The 20766-nt window shown below is 38.3% G+C and overlaps 1 protein-coding gene across 1 annotated transcript in view; it reads right to left on the bottom strand.

Moving 5' to 3' along the window:
* Window positions 1-7230: 7230 nt before the first annotated feature.
* PARP1 (poly(ADP-ribose) polymerase 1) overlaps window positions 7231-20766 on the bottom strand; it is a 37533-nt gene continuing 23997 nt past the window's right edge. The window contains exons 14-23 of the mRNA XM_039341728.1: window positions 19950-20078; window positions 19259-19342; window positions 17287-17409; window positions 15220-15348; window positions 13244-13342; window positions 11298-11450; window positions 10401-10528; window positions 10105-10166; window positions 8701-8815; window positions 7231-7699 (exon numbers count right to left, since the gene is read on the bottom strand). Coding sequence (XP_039197662.1) covers window positions 7618-7699; window positions 8701-8815; window positions 10105-10166; window positions 10401-10528; window positions 11298-11450; window positions 13244-13342; window positions 15220-15348; window positions 17287-17409; window positions 19259-19342; window positions 19950-20078 — 1104 coding nt within the window. The 3' untranslated portion in view covers window positions 7231-7617. The remainder of the gene's footprint in view (window positions 7700-8700; window positions 8816-10104; window positions 10167-10400; window positions 10529-11297; window positions 11451-13243; window positions 13343-15219; window positions 15349-17286; window positions 17410-19258; window positions 19343-19949; window positions 20079-20766) is intronic.

Consider the following 20766-nt stretch of genomic DNA (forward strand, 5'->3'; position numbering starts at 1 on the left):
GGAGTCCTCTCTCGCTTGCCTGACTGGTGGGAGAAGGCGGGACATGAGCGAGTCGCTCGATTTGCCCGGGCTCTACGAAGAACCAGGCGGGAACACGACTGTCTCGTGCTTCTCTTCGGGCTCGGCGAAAAAAGTTGTTACAGTTTCATGACAGCTTTACTGTTATTTTTTCATAAGGCGAGGAAACAAGTTGGGGAAAAATGGATGGCTGCATGCAGTGGCTGCATCTGGTCGCTAGCTTCATCTGTGGGTGCTCCATCAGAGGAGGTTTTTAAGAGATTGGACACTAATTTGTCTGGCATGGTATGGGGTCTCCTGCTCAGGTAGGGGGTTGGACTAGACGACCTCTGGGGCCCCTTCCAACTCTTGTTATTTTGTATTCTGGACAGCAGATTGTACAGGCAGTCCTCAACTTATAACTGTTTAGTGACTGTTCAAAGTTACAGTGGCACTAAAAAGTGACTAATGACTTGTTTTCAAGCTTCTGACTGTTGCAGCATCACCAAGGCAACATGATTAAAATTCAGACACTTGGCAATTGACTTGTATTTTTGACAGTTGCAATGTCCTCGTGTCATGTAATCACCTTTGACAACCTTCTGACAAGCAGAATCAATGGGGAAGCCAGATTCACTTAACAACCGTGTTACTAATTTAACAGCTCAATGAATTACTTAACACCTGTGGCAAGAAAAGTCAAAAAATGGGGCAAAACTCAATATCACACTTAGCAACAAAAATTTTGCACTCAATTATGATTTGTAACTTGAGAACTACCTGTATTTACAAATACTGCTTGTGTTCTGCTTGCACAAACTGTTCTCAGTGGGGTATTATTCTTGTGGGGCAGATACAAAGCAATAGCATGGCATCAACTTAGTAATTTCTTAATATTTAACATTGTACTCAAGTGAACTGAGCAGTAACAATGGTCTCTTATTACAACTTTTTTTTTGCAAAGATGTCATTTATTTATTTATGAGACTTATATACCGCTTTTAAGTGCGAGCACTCTCTAAGCGGTGTACACCGGTAAGCAATGTATATATATATATATATATATATATATATATATATATATATATATATATATATATATTTACATTGCCCCCACCAATCTGGGTCCTCATTTTACCTACCCCGGAAGGATGGAAGGCTGAGTCAACCTTGAGCCGGTGAGATTTGAACCGCTGACCTGCTGAACAGTCTGCTAAAGTGGCCTGCAGTACTAAATATATAATGGCCCCATTTGACAAAGAACTAGCCTACAATACCTTTGAGCAGTAACTTCTATATATAAGGCACCAGAGAATTTTGTTTCATGTTTATTTGGGCACTCAACATTGCTAGATATGGCACAGGTCTAATTAGCAATAAAATTGGGGCATCTGGATTTTGCATAATTTTTGTAAGTGATAAAAATGCTTTTATTAGATTAGATAACCTTTATTGTCATTTTTTACTGTGGGCACAGTAGCACACATTAAAAATGAAGTTTAGTTGCTTGCTCTCATGTGTACACATACATAACACATATTTAAACATACTATATATAATATATATATAATGTGAGTAAAAATGCGACTCCCGGGCATAGTTATAAATAAAATAAATAATACACGATCACCGGGAGAATTATAAGTAAAAATACTTTACTAAAAATACTTTACTAAAACGGTTGCCAAGCTTTCATTGGGGAAACTCCCCAACATCATCAGGGCTAAACATTGGACTAACCCTCCCCCCATACGACAGGAATGAACACCATCAAAGGAGAGGGAGATATAAGATTACTAATGAATTCAAAAATCAACAACAGAAGGATAGATAAGGGAACTCGAAGGAACGATAAGAAAGAACATAACGTCAGAGATGTATCCCGAACACCGGCTGATCAGCTGGGGCCAGTTACGCGGTCGAAGAGCCATGTGCAAACGTCGACCAAACTCATTTAAACCATCTTTCCTTTTTTAGCCCTGATGATGTTGGGGAGTTTCCCCAATGAAAGCTTGGCAACCTTTTTAGTAAAGTATTTTTAGTAAAGTATTTTTACTTATAATTCTCCCGGTGATCATGTATTATTTATTTTATTTATAATATATATATATATATATTACATTTTATCATGATTTTTGATGAGATCTGGCCATAATCAGATTAAAAATTACTACAGATTGAAATATAAAAATCACTGATCTTATTGTTTCAATTACAGCTAAGTGCAAGAACATATGTAGGACATTGTGTCACATAAATTCATATACTTCACATACCCCTCTGGGTTATATGATGTAACCTGGCACTGGCTACTGGACAAATTGTACTGATAAGATAGAATACCATCTGCGAAGGATCTGGGATATGAGTGAGCTTGTTGATCCCAAGGAAGTAGATGGGGTTCTAGGATATGTAAACTCCACAACATGTTGATTAGATTCCTACTCCATTTGGCTAGCGAAAGCTGCCAGCATGAGAGGAGGCTGGATGCAGATGGTGGTTAATATGACTTTGTGAGAGGAGATAATGCCACCTACTTTGAAGGGACCTGTTGTGTGCCCCCTCCTCAATCATTCATCCTAGTTGTCTTAATTACTTTTTTTGCCAACTTCCCCTTATGGAAGGTTGCTGAAGAAATGATAGGAGAGCAAGTGAAGAAGACATCATGAAAAGCATATTATCTCATTTTTTTTTGTCTAGTTTTAGGCCTGGTTATAGGACTTAAGATGCATTGATTTTTGTTGACCTGGGATTGAGATATAGTAATGGAAGTGTAATGCTCATGATCCTGCTTGATTTTTTTTTTTTTGACAGCCTTCACTACTATTGACCCTAATAACCTGGGATACCTGCAAATATTGGAAGTGTGCGCTTTTCTCCTGAATGGGCAGTTCCAGTCGGTGAAGAGAAGAGGTCAAGCTCTCAGGCTGTGTAGTGTAGGATATCTTGGGGTCTCTGCTGTTCAACATCTACATCAGACATGTCAAACTCGCAATGTCATGTGACATTGCAAGACTTATCGGAACTTTTTCTCCATTGCCAGCAATGGGGTGGCGTGGTTTCCTCATGATGCGTCCGGCCCGTGGGCCGGCAGTTTGACACCCCTGCTCTAGAAGTACAGTAAAATGTTGTTATGAAATATTTACACATGGAAATACTCTCTATGTAAAGCAGCATGAACTGTTTCCTGAAGAACAAGAGCCAAATATTTATGTTAAGCGATGGGAAAAAAGAAAATCCAAGCCCGCCAAAAACAAATTCACCCATTAAAGCAGGGATCTTCAAACTTGGCCCTTTTATGACTTGTAGACTTCAACTCTTAAAATTCCTCAGCCAGTGTGCCTGGCTGAGGAATTCTGGGAGTTGAAGTCCACAAGTCATAAAAGGGCCAAGTTTGAAGATCCCAGCATACTTCTTTGCCAAATCACTTTTTTCCCATGTAGCCACCTAATGAATGCCCACACATCATTTTAATTCACTACAAAACACCCCTGATCTACATGAAGCGACTGGGGAAAATCATCCCTTGGATGGAGTTGCACTCCTGCATGTAAATCAGTTCTGCAATCTGGGGTTTTTCCGGGATGCATAGCTCTTTCAGGAGGAACAGGTAAAGATGTGGTCAAAAGGACCTGCATAGCTTCACTTTATGTGCTTTATGTGCCAATTGCAGCTATTCCTAAACTAGGAGTTATTGTTGACAAACCCTTGTCAGCTCAAGCTTGGCCTGTAGAATGCAGTACTGCAGGCTACTTCTGCTGACTGCAGTTTGGCAGTTTGATTCTCGCTGGCTCAAGGTTGACTCAGCCTTCCATCCTTCTGAGATTGGTAAAATGAGGACCAAGATTGTTGGGGGCAATATGCTGGCTTTGTAAACTGCTTAGAGGGCTATAAAGCACTGTGAAGCAGTATATAAGTCTAAGTGCTATTGCCATCCATGCTATCCTCTAAATGAAAATAATAAGTTATCTTTCCTATACTTTAAAGAGCATAAATTGATTTAAAAGCATTTAACACTTGTTTCAAAGCAGGCATGTCAAACTTCTGGCCCACAGATGCATTATACAGAAACGCGCCCACCCCATTGCCAGCAATGTGGAAAAAGTTGCGATACGTCACGTGAAGTCACAAGTTTGACATGCCTGTTTTAAAGAATAAGATGTATAGAGACATTAAGCAATCTTTCTGAGGTTGATTTGGGTGTCATGAATACTGATTATAAGTCAGAGCTACTGATAGCAATGCCTACATTCTTATTCTCATTATTGAAGCTAGATTAATATGTATTTTGCATGGAATTGCATGAAATTACCGTTTGGCAAATGCAGCATGAAGCCGATTCTCTCTCCAAAGAAAAGTGCCAATTTTTTATGTTGCCACGTGTTAACTTCTGACCACAGACAATCCTTTTTGTCCTATAAATCTATAGAAAGATTTATCTCCCACACATTTTTACAAGGACAGTTGAAAAAAAATCTGTATTTTAAAAAAGTAAAAAAATCCTCAAATAGGAAGAAAAAATGGAAAGAATGTGCTTCTTTGAACGTTTAGAGAAAAGCCAAGATATAAATTTAATAATTAACAACCCATATGGTCTTTTCTGTCAGCATTACCAGAAACAATTTGCCATCTTCTGGGACTTTTCAAAAAGATTCCCTTGTCTATCAGCATCCAAGTACTAATCAGGGTGAAACCTCCTAGCTATGCCAGCTGCTGAGGTGTAACTGCTTAGCTATATATCCCGACAAACAATTGGAAATAAAGAAGCAAAGAGTTCACTGTAGCTACACACAGTGAACTCTTCTTTTCAAGATCGATAAAATGTAATCATCCATCCATGTCAGAACAGAGGACGCCTGTTCAAAAGTAATTTGCAATTTACATCCCAATTACCCTTTTAAAGTATATGTATAATAATGCCGGGGCAATCTAAGTAAGATCCTGGAATCCTTGCCTTATAACATTTATAGATAGCTGAGCATTAATCATTATATACTTCTCTTCCTATTAGGTCCTGTTTTGTCTGTTAAGTCATGTGAAATGTACACACGTTACCAGAATAAATCATGTATAAGAAAAATACTTTCTTGCATGTTTTATACAGATCATAGATAAAAAGGTTGTTCTTAGAGCAGAAATTTTAGGACATAACTGGTGCTAAATAATCTATTACAATACATAACTGCTTACGTGTTGAAACTTTTCTATTGCTGAGATATTGATCTTTTATTTCTATCTCAAAGCAGAGGTCTGTGAAAATTCAAGTTAGTTAAAACTTTCACATGTGTACAATTAATTCACCATTTATTATTTTATTTAGTGTGCAGTTTACCTTTAGTGCTCTGTATGCCAAAAGCAGGGCTTTTCTTGCAGGAAAGTTCAGTTCATTTCTATTCTGATTGTTACAAGACTACAAACTGCAGTTGAGCCATAAAAGTGGAAAAAAAGCAAGGTTGAACACAAGGTGTTACTTTCTTGTAGTGAATTAAAATGATGTGTGAACATTCATTATGTGGCTACATGGGAAAAAAGTGGTTTGACAAAGAAGTATCAGCTTCTTCAGTGATATCATTGATCTGCCATTCACTCCGACTAGCCATTATGCAGTTAAGATGTGTACTTCTTTTGAGAATTGGTGACTAAATATCATTTTGGGATGCAAAGCCATAATAAAAACAGGTCCAGCTCTGTGTGTTATTATAAAACTTACGCAGGGTAAAATTGCACATGAAGACTGGAAGGAACCAAAACATCTATATCTATGGCTGTTATACATGCCTACATCTACGATTGTTTTACAAGCCTACAACTTGGGACAGACCGCCTTTCCCTATGATATCTACCCAGCCCACCAGAGCAGGAAGGCAGAGTATTTACGGGTCCAACTGTCAGGCAAGTACATCTGGTGGAAATTAGGAAAAGGGTCTTCTCTATGGTAGCTCTCTCTTTGGAACATTATTACCCCCGAGATAAAATTGGCCCACACATTGCTTTTCTGCAAGATCTTGTTTGTCAGTGGGCTTGGGGACCCCATTTGAAATGAATCATGTGTCTTGATTCTATTGCCACCATGGTTAAATTGTGAATGTTTAATGTTGTACATTACACAATCTGTAAGAGTTGGGTAGCTATAATAATTTGTTTAATAAATAAAAGGGCACCATGATTATTCTGGAGTTTGTTTGATATTGCAGCTGGGCATGATCTGTAAGGAACATGCAACCCATCAATGCCAGAGAATGTTAGTAGTGTGCAAAGCAATGCAGATTTTGGGCAGTCCTTTAAAAGTGCTGTCTGGCAACTTGCCATCACCTGTCATTCATGCATCACACTGGTGCATAAACTGTTAGTGCACTTATTGCTCTTGTGCCATTTGTATTTCCTACCCTCTTATTTTATCATTTTTGATCCAACTACATTTTCTCCTCTCACCTGGTTTGTAGAGTGTAGAATTTGTTACTTCCCAGATTTTCCAGTCATTTTCCAGACCCATTTCTCTGTCCCATATTTCTTTCTGTTTGATGATGGTAGAGTAGGTGCCCTACTCCTCCCATGATGCAGCATGCAAAGTACTTGTTTTTTTTAGAAATATAGCAGTACAGAAACAGATTGCTAAGTTGTGGGTGTAGAAATGAAAGTTACTTCTTCCTCCTTCTCAACAAGTCTGCTAAAGATAGCAGGAAAAGAAGGAGGTGTACATATGTAAGAATGAATGGCATCTGCGAATACATGAGGGGGATATGCATATTTAGGGCTTTGCATCCTTCAAACATAATTTGAAAAATGCTTCCAAGTTCATGCAAACAACCACACCTATCATTCATAAAACAGCTCTTCTAATTTAGGCTTCTGCACAAGCTTGAAAGCATTATGGCAAGAGTCAAAACATTAAAGTTAATGTAATTTTGGTGATACTATCATCTTTTTTTCAAGCTCACACAAAAGCCTGTAATAAGACAATTATTTTAATGAATGGTAGAGAGGTGCTATGCTTGTGCTAGATCTGTTGCACTTTTTTGAAACATGTAGTTTCCACATATGCCTGAGCACACTCACTTTTCCCAGCATGCGGCATAAAAGCAAAGTTGCCAACTCCAAAAAGATTGTTGCTCCTTCTATACACAATCATCTAACCCAGTTGTTTACTAAGCAATAGGTTAGGATTGGTTCCACAAACATTACACGTGGCTTCTTACCTTATACAGAAGTACTGTATTTTGCATAAAGAAAACGTTAGTATGAAAGTAGCTTTTATTTTTACTTCAAAATAAACACATTAACCTTTATTCAGAATACAAATTAAGGAAGATTTGAAAAACAAGAAAAGCAGTGTATAAATGATTCTAAATGTATCTTCCTTGTCTCTTTTACTAAAAGTTTAATTCAAGGGTTATTGACTTCCCCTCCCTTTTTGGGGAGTGGGGCTTGTTGTTAGTTAAAGATGTACAGTATGTCCAAACTAAAATAAGCCAAGTGGCGGAAGGAGAAGGAGGGGGGGGGGGAAGCACAAATACAAAATTGCTTGTAACATTTTTCATCTAATCTTGCATATTTATCAAAAAAATAAAATAAAGGAGGGGTTCAAAAACATTTGTATTCTTAATTCCAAGAAGCCGATCTTCACCAGAGAGTTGTCTTATAGTTGAACTTTAATTTCAGCAGATACTTCAGTTTTACCTGAGCAATATCATAGACAATGTATCTGAAGAAATGAATGAATGAAGGAAAAAATAAAGACGTTTTTGCTGTGTTCTTCTGTATCGCCAAATAAAATAGGAAGACATAAAGGCCATCCCTCCAAGCCCACTCAGATTTCTAAAATGCCTCTGGATGGATGGGAATTCTAGGATTTTAGCCCTGTATTTCTGAAAGGTAGGATACTGACAGATCAGTGGCATGACAGTCTTAATAAAGCACTTGCTAAAGTTCCTAACTGACACTGTATTTTAAACCAAAGTTATGGCCTCTGAATTACCACTAAACGTAATTCTATCTGGCATGATGCAGTGGTCGACTTGAGAGTATCAAGGTACAAGAAGAGCAAAAATTCCTCTCCCCCCGAGAGCAGAATCACGTACCAACTGGAAAAAAAGCTCTCTCCTGTCCTCCAGTTACCACTTGAGAAGCATGGAGTACACCCAAATCCAGAACTTGCTTAGTGACTTAACTAAAGGCAACTATTAGAGCAGTGTTTCCCAAACTTGACAATTTTAAGGCATGAGGACTTCAACTCCCAGAATTCCACAGCCAGCAACGCTGGCTGTGGAATTCTGGGAGTTGAAGTCCACATGCCTTAAAATTGTCAAGTTTGGGAAACACTGTATTAGAGAGAACAGTATTAATTTCCTTTAACTGCATGACCTACGGCATCACTCTATTTTATGTTTTGATAGTTTTCATTGCTTTTAGATATAAGATACTTATATCTTAAGATATTTAGAATTTTAGGAATAAGGAGCAGGCCAATACATGGATAAATAAATAAATAATATAGGTTTTAAAACTTTAGCAAAGCCTACATTTTCTCAGTTTCTTCTGACTGTCAAGGACATTTATCCTAGAACTGCAGAGGTATAACTTACATACTAATGCCAAAAAGTCCAAATTCATTAAGGCTGACAGTATTCACCTGCCTAGAAGTAACCACTTTCAGTCATCCCCAATAGCTATTTATATTTTATTCTAATATTGATCAAAGGATACTCATTATACATAAGAGAAGTATTGCTAATTCCAGATGCAATTCCTTTTCCTAAAGGAACATCTACACCTTCAAGAGAAACAGTGGCTGAGGGATCTGGGGCTGTTTTACCCAAACCTAAATAGGAAACAAACAAATGTAATTAAGTCTAATGCATTCACATATATGTTGAAAAATTGGAACTCATCAGATCTGAATTATGAGATCAATTAATACTGTATAGCATGCAAAATAATTATGGGGATAGAATAGTTCCCCTAATGTTTGGGTTTTTTAGTTTTAAAAAAGGTGACAAATAGAGATATCATACATTTATATATAATTATTCATAACAGAGAAATATGAACAGACTTTCCCCTTCCTATACCCAACATTAGAATTTAGGGGCCAACAAGTGAAATTAAAAATGGGGAGTTTAAGAACTGATAAAATATCACATAGCTAAACTATGGGATTTGTTCCCATCAAATATTGATGGTGATAAATGCTGGTGGTTTTAAAAAAGGCTTAGGCAAATATTGCACATAGAAGATTAAGGTTCACAGGTAACTATCTTGATGGTATCATACTATCTTTAGCATCAAAACTAGTGTTTTAAAAATAAACTGTTAGGAAGTAGAAGTGCTATCAATCTCACCTCCTGCTTATGACTGCAAAGATGTATCTGGTCAACCACTTTATAGTATATTTAAATGCCTTGGAAAAGGCTCTACACTTTTGCTCACAATTTTGAAATCTAATCAGTTCAGCCAATATATCCAAGCCTTTGTTACTAAAATTCTATTTGCACTTCTTAAATAAATATATTGTGTATGAATTGAAAAGATTTCCATCTGTCCCTTTTTCCAGCTTGATGACTTGCAAATGAGTTGGGACTGTAAACTCCCATCTTCTTCAATCCCATACTGAAGAAGGACATCAGGTTGGGCAAAGATGCCTTGTACATTTGGAGAGGAACTATTCACTTATAATGCAAGCTGATGGGTATTTTTAAATGGGCAGTGCAATTCTATGTTTTTTAAAAAAGTAGTTTCGCAAACTAGAGGATTTGCTTCTTAGCAAGTTTAGTATAGCAATCTTAATAATGAAGTTCTATTATTTATTAGAATCTAGCCTTACCTTGGATCAACTTGTTTTATTTTTCTGCCTAAAATATATAGCATCCATGTTACACAAGCTGTCATACATTAATACTATTTTTCAATTTCTGTCATCAGTTTGGTTTCAACTAAAATTATCATCTGAATGCCTTCTGAAGTGTGATGGTGGCATCTTAACATTACATTAATCTGATTATAGAGATTACTTAACAGTAAAGCATTTTTCCAGTGTCCTGATTAAAAAAAAAAAAAAAAATCTGGGCCAAGTTCTTGAAGTTAGCAACACCATTTCCAGCAGGCACTTACCTTTGACACTGTGTTTGCCTTTTGGTAGCTTGGTTATATGGGAAGCATTTTTCAATTCAGACCTACCAAACAGAGAGGATGACATTTAGGAAACAATATTTCACAAATTTTAAAAAATAGCCTCCTTCTTTATATTTTTTTTCTGGTAAAACAGAGTAGTAAGATATTTCAATACAAATTCCTACAGCCTCTCATCTGCTATGAGAGACACACAGAATATTTTTGTTTAGGGTAAATACCTTTTCAAATCTAAATTGGTACTCTACATGCTATCACTTTAAGAAGATATCACTCACATGTTTCCAAGAGCAACTTCTCCCAGCAAGATTAGGCCAACAGGATCAACTTGAGAGGTGTGACAATAGTTTGCACTTTTGGACACCATGTCTGCGAAGTAGATACCTTTGCCAAACATATAGCCAGTCTAAAAGAAAAATGAAGTTATGCTGAGCTTCCCAAAAGTCATTTGACTAGGGAAGTCCTATGTGGAAGAAAGGGATTGCAACTCCCTGTCTAGAGAAAACTTTATCTCTAAATATATGCCTATGATATAAAACAACAAAAATAAACTTTTTTTCCCCTGATCTTCGGATATGTTTTCTTTTTCTTGGGAAGGAATGGTAGTTTGATAAATTTTTCACACTGGAGGACAAGTTATTTTTCCCCTTTCAGATTAGAACAGACAGCAATTCTGTATTTTATTTATTTATTTTCACCTTCAGCTCTGGGCCTGCATCTCAATATTCTAGGTTAAATAAACTGTATTTCTGCTGTGCATGATTAGACAGAATAAAATAATTTGTTAAGAGGTTATTGTCTAATTGCTAAGAGGTGGAGAGATGACTTTTACTCTGTCTGCAATTCTACAAAAATGCAGTGATTAATTTAGATATATAGAACATCATCTAGAATTGTGACAGTGTAATTTCTCTCTATGTCCTCTCCATAGAGAACACAGAAGAAAATCAAACTAACTGAAATGGAAACTCCACTTAAACAGCATTCAATTCCATCCCCATAACTAAAAGATTATTGGCACAGAATGTATTATAAGTTCCTCTAAGAGTGACATGTCTCAGATTGCTGAATTTTAATTCCAAGCATCCTTCATACCATTGTTGACTGAAGCCTGCTGGGAGTTCAGCATCTGGAGGGTCACTAACGCTACATTAGAAAATTAGCATAATACGAACCACTGGGGCTTCAGGTGGAGCTATTCGGAGACCTTGTGACAAGATACCAGCAAAATTGGTAGTGCGAGAACCATGCCAGAGCAATTGGCGATTATGTAGGTCTCGGAATGGTTCATAACGTTGATATTCCCCTTCACGTTCAATCTTGAAAATCTGGGACAGAGGAAGAAAAAGATACGATGACTGATAGAGCAGACTACACTGAAAAATAATTCAATATGTGGAAAATCACCCTGAATTCTTAGGTACTGTATATTCTTTTTTGTATCTTTATTTTTGAAAAGCTAATCCTTGACAAGGCTCATAGTAGCATATACACTACGTGTCAAACTTAAATCCAGATACCTCATTTAAGAAAACTTCTATTGAAAAAGCAATGTACAGGGTTTGGGGACTTCTGATTTATAGCATGGAAAAACATTCATTTGATGACTTCCTTTCCATGCCCACAAGCCTCAGATTTGAGAAGGAGAAGCTTAGAATGTCCGCTCCATAAACATTTTGTATTAACGCCAAGATGCAAGACTACATGAGAACAGATTAAGTTAGCAGAAGTGAGATAATCAAGAGCCTTGATTATAGTTCCACAAAAATATTATTTAGCAATATTATTTAGATCAGCAGTTCTTAACCTGTGGGTCGCGACCCCTTTGGGGGTCGAATGACCTTTTCACAGGGGTCACCTAAAACCATTGGAAAACACATATTTCCAATGGTCTTAGGAACCGAGACACCGCTCCTCTATCCCAGGGCTTTTCAACCAGGATACCGATCGAAAATTCCAATGCCCACACTGGGAAACTGATCCGGGCACCGCAGCAGAAGCCGCAAATTGTGAGGGATCCCTGCCACCGCCGGCAGAGCTGGCTACAATGGAGCGCTAGCCAGCTGCTTCAACCAGGCACCGGCGGCCTCCTCGGGATGCCCTGCCCATCGGTGACGTTGCTGCGACACGTTTTGTGACGCCAGGGAATCCCCGCCCCACTGGAGCTGGCCACAATGGAGTGCCGGCCAACTGCTCTAACCAGGCGCCGGTGGGCCGTCCTAGGGTGCATCGGAGTCCCGCCCGTCACCCGGCTGCGTGGGCCCCTTCCCTCGTAGGAATGTCGAGCCCACGGGGCTTGACAGCCACAATGGTGCCACACACTCAGTAGCCACCTCTCAAGCACCACCCCCTGCCCGGCACTCATTGGCCATTACACACTGCCTGTCGGGTGCAGCGCGGTCTCATTGGGCCGTGGCGGCGGCTCGAGGCGATTGCCGGCTCCTTGGCTCAAGCCGGCCACCCGTCAGAATCTACATCCCGCAATTGGTTGGCTCCCTCATTGTGTCCCTCCCCCACAGAAAGGGCATGGCTTTTATTCAGGCTTGCTCCATCGCGGCTCCTGATTGGCCCTGCGCCCGGGTGCCCCACTCCCTGAACAGTGTAGTCAGGAAGTCCCTTTCCCGGGGAGCTACCATAAGCCCCGCTGGCCGGGAAGGCGCATCGGAGTCCCAGCTCCCGGGAAGGTGATCGGCTCACTCCTCTCCCATCGCCCGTTCTGCCCGACTCGAGCCTGGCTGGAGCAGCATTGGTACTTCCAAAGATGGCCGCTTCAAGGTCACACGGACAGCCCTCAGCCACTCCCCTCCCCACCTCCAAATCGATCCCCGATCGGAGAAAGAGGGAGGGAGAAAGAGAGGGAGAGAGAAAGAGAGGGAGTAAGAGAGGGAGAGAAAGGGAGAGAAAGAAAGGGAGGGAGAAAGAGAGGGAGAGAGAAAGAGGGAGAGAAAGAGAGGGGGGAGAGAAAGAGGGAGAAAGAAAGGGAGAAAGAGAAAGGAAGGGTCACGACATTAGGAAGGTTGAGAACCACTGATTTAGATACTTCAGCAACACATATAGGAAAACAAGTTAAATATAGAACAATTCCACAATTAAAACACCATATCTCCAACCATGAACTCACCTCCAAAACTTTCAAATTATATGCATTGTGGGTACTTGCATGAGTGTTCTTAACATATTGTTTTATAATCTTGGCTTCTTCTGAATCTTTATCTACCACCTGTCAGGAAGTTGACAAGAAATTGACTGTTATAAATTTAGTAATCTAAAAAGAGGAACCTGTAAATATTTGGCCATTAAAATGATGTACACAATCTACTCCTGGAATCCTGATCTCACTGATCTAGGAAACTTGAATGTTATTAATTTTTTAAAGCATCATATGAGAGAGAAGCTGCTGAAGATAGTATCCGGTTTGCCAATTGTCCTTGCAGGGTGAGATAGCAGAGGAACTTACCAACTGGGATCTTTAGGCATTCTCTGGGCTAAAAGAAATACTGCCCTGAGGCAGAAGTATTGCTAAAGGGGTCACCATATTAGTGTTAGAGGTGTTAAGGAGATGATGAAACTATGGAGAAGTTAGACCTGGAAGCAAACACTAAAAGGGTAAGAGGCAAGAGGAAATATGATGGGAAGCTGCTACTTGGGAGAAGGAAAAGTAGGCTGATGTCTGAGCTCCCTTCCTTTTATGTTATATTTAACCAAATCTGGGTGATAACAAAAGTACAATCCCCAACCTAAAAGTCTTGTCAAGACAGTTGTTGGGAAAACATCAAACATATGAAAATGTCTCTGAATCTATGGAAAGAATAAATTAAAATTAGTATCTTAAGATAGTAAGACAATCCCTATGACAGTTTCCCCCCCTCAAAATTTCTTTATTAAAAAAGAGGGCTTTAATTGAACAGATTTTAAGATTTATCAATGAATGATAAATGAAATGAAATGAAACCTTTGAATTTAAGTAACTATTTTCAAATCTTTACAGCCTTAATCTTAAAGTTATTATTTGTCCCTTTTGGTATTTTGGCAGGGATTTTAATAAAAAAAAATCAGTTGCTATTCTTACATTAAAGACTGCAATATGTATTTGGGTTATGTTGGAAGAGAAGCTTATACTTGATCCTTATTCCTATGAGAAAATGATACTAGGGGACAATCCCTGCTTGAGAATGGCACCCAAACCTTTTAGAAGCTCATGAACAATAAAAACCAAAACCTTTGTGAGCTTTTGCTCAATCACTCTTCTAAAGTATCTGTGGTACTGCAGGAACAATTTGAACTCATTAAAACGGCTGATAGCAAATTTATTCAATTTCCACACCTTCTGCTTACATAATTTTGGAGCAATTTTGTTAGCAGTACTCTTAAACTGTTATTATATTTGGAAAGATAATAATGGATTATTTTTTACAGATAACTGAATATTATATATTTATCAATCATATTTATAGACATGGCAATTTCCAAGGACAATTTCTAATTTACAACCAAATATTGGTAATTTGAAAGAAAATACTAAACTTTAAAGGGGTTGATGATACATGTCCATTCTTCCCTATGAGTGGATTTTATATCAACAGAAAGAAAAGATAGGTCAATAATCTGTTGTGTGGTCAAGTTGAATACTGAACATGAGTCATTATATATTTTTAAAATCTGGGCTTTGCAACATATACATGTAATAAGTGTTACATATGTATTTTCCTGTTTTGTTTTTCTTGATTTTTTTTATGTTTTAGAGCCTTTGTCTTTCTCTTGTACATTAAAATAAAAGAAAAAAAACCCAAATGTATATGAGCTTCTAGACATCAAAACTTAATTGCTATAGACGAGCAGTTTTCACTGAAGCACCAAAATGTATATCTTATATCCAGTGGTGGGATTCAAATATGTGAACAACCGGTTCTCTGTGTGGATGCCGCTTCTGGAAGTCCGTTCTAAGCCTGGGCAACAAAAAATTAGTTACTGGTTCTGCCAAAGTGGTGCGAATCGGCTGAACCCCAGCACTGTTTGTATCTACTCACCTAAATTAAACTTGAAAAGTTGTAAAATATGGAGTCAAAAGAGGATAACGTACATCCCTGCCATTTTTACCTGTATAATGGTTTTGAGCTTCTCATAGTTCACATCTATTGGATCCTTATCCCCATCCTGACCGCCACTTCTTAGAAGGCTATAAGCGACCTCTATGTCAAGCAGATTATCCAGCATTTCCACTTTAGTCTTGATAAATGAAAGATGCAATTATTTATAACAATACATGCATTTCATAATCTTTGTGCTTGTTATCCTAAGGCAGGGCTTTTCAACTGGTGGTACGCGTACCACTTGTGGTACATTAACAAGTGGCAGGTGGTACACAGCCCTGCCTAGTCATGTGTAGTGGGGGAGGAAAAGAGCCAGCACAGGCAAAGACTTACTGTGAGAGAGTCCTCTGGAGCTGCAGAGTGGCTGGGGCAAGGCAAAGGCCCCAGGCTCACTTCTGGCTTACCCTCCCCCATGAGAAAGGAGGAGGGGGCGGAGACAGGAGAGGCTATAAAAGGAGGCAGTTTGGGCGGGAGAGTGAGAGAGAAAAAAAGCAGCAGCCTTGGGAGGATGTAGAGTCAGGGAAAGAAAAAGAAGAAGGAGGAGGAGGAGGAGGGTGGGGAGAGAGGAGAGGAGAGGAGATCAAGCAGGCCGGCCATGAGTCAATCTACAAGTGCTGTGGCAGCCACCTGTGCTGGCAGCAGCAAACAGGCAAGAAATCCAGTGGGGGTCGCCCTCCATGTGGAATGAAAAAAGGCAGCAATGGCTGGAGGTGAGGGAGGGAGATGGAGAGTGGAAGGATTCTTATGTGCTTTTGTGACTTTGAAGTTCTGGGATTTGTGCAATGTGGGCTTTGTGCTCTTAAGGAGTGTTTGGCAATTTCTATTTGGCTGATGGCTGGTGTCTCATGTTAGCTTCTATTGCTCTGCTATTGTTAGCTGTAAGTTTTGCTGCAAGGGATTTTGAAGTATTTTTCTCCTGAATGGATTTTGCCTGTAGCATTCCTTTACTTATGAATGGAGCCACTTGGGGAGGCTGCCTTAGCCGGCAGCCAGTACTTATTTACATTTTTTTCCATTCCTTAAGTGCCAGCTGCACTCCTTAACTTTCCTTTCTAGCCAGTAGCTAATTCTTAAAGGGGAATGTGCCTTTTTAAGCTAGTTCACTCAGCAGTTTGTTTTTTTCTGCCCCTGGAGGCTTTTCCTTGTTTGATGAATATATGGAAGAGAGAAAATATGGGGGGGAGGTCAAATTTTTCCTTCAGAAGGAGGTGGGCATGAGAAAGAGGGAAGCAGGGAAGACCCACCTTAGCACTTGGCCACCAGCAGCCCTGCCATTGACTTTGCTTGTCAAAAGGTTGCAAAAGTGAATCACATGACCCTGGGACACTATGACCATCATAAATATGAATCAGTTGCCAAGCATCCAAATATTAATCACATGACCCTGGGCATGCTGCAATGGTCATAAGTGTGAAAAATGGTCATAAGTCATTTCACTGCAATTGCAACTTTGAACAGGGGTTTTTTTTTTTTTTTTTTTGGTCATCAAGTTTTTGACACCTTGCTAGGTGGTACTCGAATATTGCCATATCCTAAAAGTAGTACAATCGGTGAAAAGGTTGAAAATCCCTGCCCTAAAAGGCAGCTTAGGATTCTCTGCTATTTTCCAAAAAATAGCAATAGTTATCTCTTCTGATAAAAATGAAAATTTCCCTATTTTTTGTCTTACACTTTATGTAAGGAACCAAAGAATGATGGATTTGATTCCTTTAACCACCCCTAAAGCCCCCTCCTTTTAAGCATGAAGTAATACAGTATTTAATTAAACTGAAAGTGATTGGCCACAAGATTACTTAAGAAATATTATAGGCGAAACATGTCCTGAATCTGGACCTTCTGGCCATGTCCAACAGTGTATCAACCATTCAAACTAGATTAGAAAGTTTACTGTTAGCCTGATATAACTGTCTTAAAATTACATCTATTAAAATATGATTTACATTATTTCTATATTTAAGTGCCAGAGTTAAATGCAGAGTTCTGTATCTAAGTACCTTAATGTAGTCAAATAATGATTTACATTATTTCTATATTTAAGTGCCAGAGTTAAATGCAGAGTTCTGTATCTAAGTACCTTAATGTAGTCAAGGTTGTTTAGAAGTGGAGGCTTCTTCATCCCAAAGTCATGGGGGATTAGAGTGTAGAAGCGATTGGAAAGATCCAATATCTGTGAATCTGTGCCACCATCAGAAACTGCCTAAGTGAAGAGAAAAAGAAATAAAACTATAAGAATCTTCAGCAGCAACAAATGTATATACTGTATTTGAGTTACTTGCCTTAATAAAACATTAATTTAAACTGAAACTTTAGTTAAAGGCAGCATTTTGAAATGCTTGTCTAACTTTTCCCAGTATGGTGCCTTCCCAATCATCATCAATAGCCAGACGACTGAAATATGACATCATGGAATGGCAGGAGGTGAGCATCCAGGATGTTAAATGTTAACAAAAGCAAACATTGCAATATGCTATTCTCCTACATTCAGTTTAGGAAAGACTGGTCTACATGTGATTTCATCTTTGGGATTTCATGTTTTCTTTCTTCTTTCTCTCTCTCCCTTTCTGTATAGCTGCCCAACTCAACCAAGTGACTCTGGTTGGCTTACAATTCTAAAATTATAAACGACTAAAATAATTTTAAAAATATTTTAAAAATCCACAAAATAAGTACAAACAGCAGCCATGATGATGAATCATCTAATAGTAAAGCCAAATAATGGGAATCTTAATGCATTCCGAAGCCCAGGCCCGGTTACATACTCACATTTTATAGCTTTGTGAAAAGCCAACAGTGTTGAGATCATTTTAATCTCTGAGGGGAGAATATCTCCTAAGGCAGGAGCTGTAGCAGAAAAAGTCAACACTCTTTCACTGATGGGATCTGCAACATGCCCAATATCTTGGATCGGATTGGATGGCTGGAAACTCTAAGAAAATGGTCCCTCAGGTAACCCAGTCCCAAAGCAAGTAAGGCTTTAAAGGTGGCAACCAGCATATTTATATTTTTCTATTATTAGAAAATGCTGCAATAAATAGCCCACTTAACTGTGGTTCAAAAGTACATACGCTCTTTGTCATGTTTGCTCAGTAGGGGCATAATTTCATCTAGTTTCTTTTTTTTGGGGGGGGGGGGGGAATGGACAGATATATCTTGCTGACACCACCCTAACAAGAGTTCTTATACTAAGATTTAATTTTATATTAATGTGATCTCTCATATATCACTTCTCTTCCTGGTAGCATAGTTATTTTAGTTGTGGGAGTGGTATTATATTCTCTTTCTTATTTACTCAGAGCACAGCTTTTAATTAAAATACTACTGTATGATAATTTAAAATGTAGAGATAGAACAGGGTCTATGTTGTTTCAGGTTTTAAGTACATCAACAAAACTCTTCCTGAGTGTTACTATTATCGTTCCTAAACTTTTGTTTTAATTATCCTGCTTTTTTCCTCTTTTTCCTTGTCCAATTCTCTTAACTTTCCAATTAGCTTTCCTGTGTGCCTTTTAAAGACATGTCTACATGGTCCTGTGCTTGCTTTCCACTAAAACAAAAAAAAAAAGTTGTTCTTCTATTAAAACAAAAATCTACCCATTTCTTTAAAGGGATTGCAGAAAAGGCCTACTAAAATGATTAACAGATTGGAGAGGTTCCTATACAAGGAAGAACTAAACAACAGAGATCTAAAATCAGACATATTTTTAAGCTAAAGACAGAAGGATATTTTTTTTCCATTTTATATATTAGAATTCTAGGTCATGCACTGAAAACAGATGTGAAAAGACACAGAAGTAACAAAAGCCACCCAGAGTTACTTGGTTTGAGTTGGAAAGCTAAGGGATTTGAATGAATGAACTACTTCTTTACAAAATACATAATTAAAGTCTGGAGTTGGTTGCTACCAGGTGTGGAAAGGTTAGGTAAATTTAAAAGGGAACTACCTAACTTTGTTGGTGGTTACTATTCTTGAAGATTGCAAATTACTTCTGGAATCAAAGGAATATTGCTTTAAATAGCTGAAAAAGGAATTGTTCTTTTTTACTTACCTGCTGCACTTCATTCAGAATGGAGTATGCGCTCTGGATCTGCCTCTCACTTAACTTCCCCAAAGGCATCTTCTGGAGATCAATCTAACAAGAAAATAAATGGTTCCCATTAAAGTACAACTTCATTGTGGGAAAATATTGGAAGACTGGCGGCAAAAAAGAATATAGAAGAAATAGCAAAATTCTTAACCCAAAGACTAGAAATACAAAGAAAGTGTAGGATGCAACTTTATTTTAGTCTATCAATTTGTTTGAAATAATTTAGTTTAAAAATCTATTCTCTTTAGATTGACCCAGTTAAATAAAATACTGTAAAAGTTTAAAAAATGAGATAAATGGTCTATGCGCACTTATTTCCAGATGATGTTCACATAATGGGAAACAGGTTAAAAAATATACATTAAGACACAACTTTCTTCTGCCAAAGAAAAGTCACTGTGACATTCTTGAAAGATAAAGAATGAACAAACTACTTCTTTACAAAATACATAATTAAAGTTTGGACTTGGTTGCTACCAGGTGTGGAAAGGTTAGGTAAATTTAAAAGGGAACTACCTAACTTTGTTGATGGTTACTATTCTTGAAGACAGCAAATTACTTCTGGAATCAAAGGAATATTGCCTTTTCCCAAATCATTCTGAGAGTATCAAACTATTAACACCAAATAGTTAAGCAAAGGATGAATAATAACCTCAAACTCCACCATGGCTTTCTTCATACTTTCTACATCAAAAATCATCTTAATAAGATCTTGGACAGCCTTAGGAAGCTTTGACTTGGTTCCTGCACTCACTGTCAGTTTCTTGACCGCTTCTTCATCCTATTGGGAGGGTTGGGAGTTGAATGGAAGGAACTTGTGTTAGAATAACATACAGGCACAAATTAAGCTACTCAATTGATCTTCTAAAAGTATTGCTACCCATACCTAGAATTTTCAGAAAATCTGGACATTTTATATCCATAGCTATAACAGAAACAACAAATTGAGCACGTTGTTTGCATCCCCCTCCTCCAGCCCTCAAAGAAATAAACTGATTTCTAACTTTAGAGATTCCTGTACTTAGACAAGGGGTTCCCAACTGGGGGTGCAAAAACTTGGGTTTTCAAAATTATACTGTATATGCATAATTTGTTCCCGTTATTTTGAACTTTTGTAAGGGGTGCAAGAATATATCAGAAGCGTTCTAGGGGTGCTGGGTATAGAAAAGGTTGGGAGCCGCTGACTTAGAAAAATACCAGCTGTGATCATTTGGGATGATGATGGCTGGACGATAATCAAGCACTAAACAGTCTATAACACTCATGGGATTTCTTGGAGTTATCCATTATCTAGTCCTTTACTGCACTTTAAGAGGATCTAGTTCAAAGATAAGCAACCTGTCATGCTGTCAGTTTTGATGACTCTAAGCAATGCCAGCCAGCATGACCAAGAGGATTGAAGGAATCCTAACTAAAAATATCTGAAGGACCTAGGTGACAGAATAGTTTTGCTTTTTAAAAAGGGGTAA

The sequence above is a fragment of the Crotalus tigris genome, unplaced genomic scaffold (assembly GCF_016545835.1).
Source record: "Crotalus tigris isolate CLP2741 ecotype Arizona unplaced genomic scaffold, ASM1654583v1 scf7180000017771.5222438, whole genome shotgun sequence".
NCBI classification, from domain to species: domain Eukaryota; kingdom Metazoa; phylum Chordata; class Lepidosauria; order Squamata; family Viperidae; genus Crotalus; species Crotalus tigris.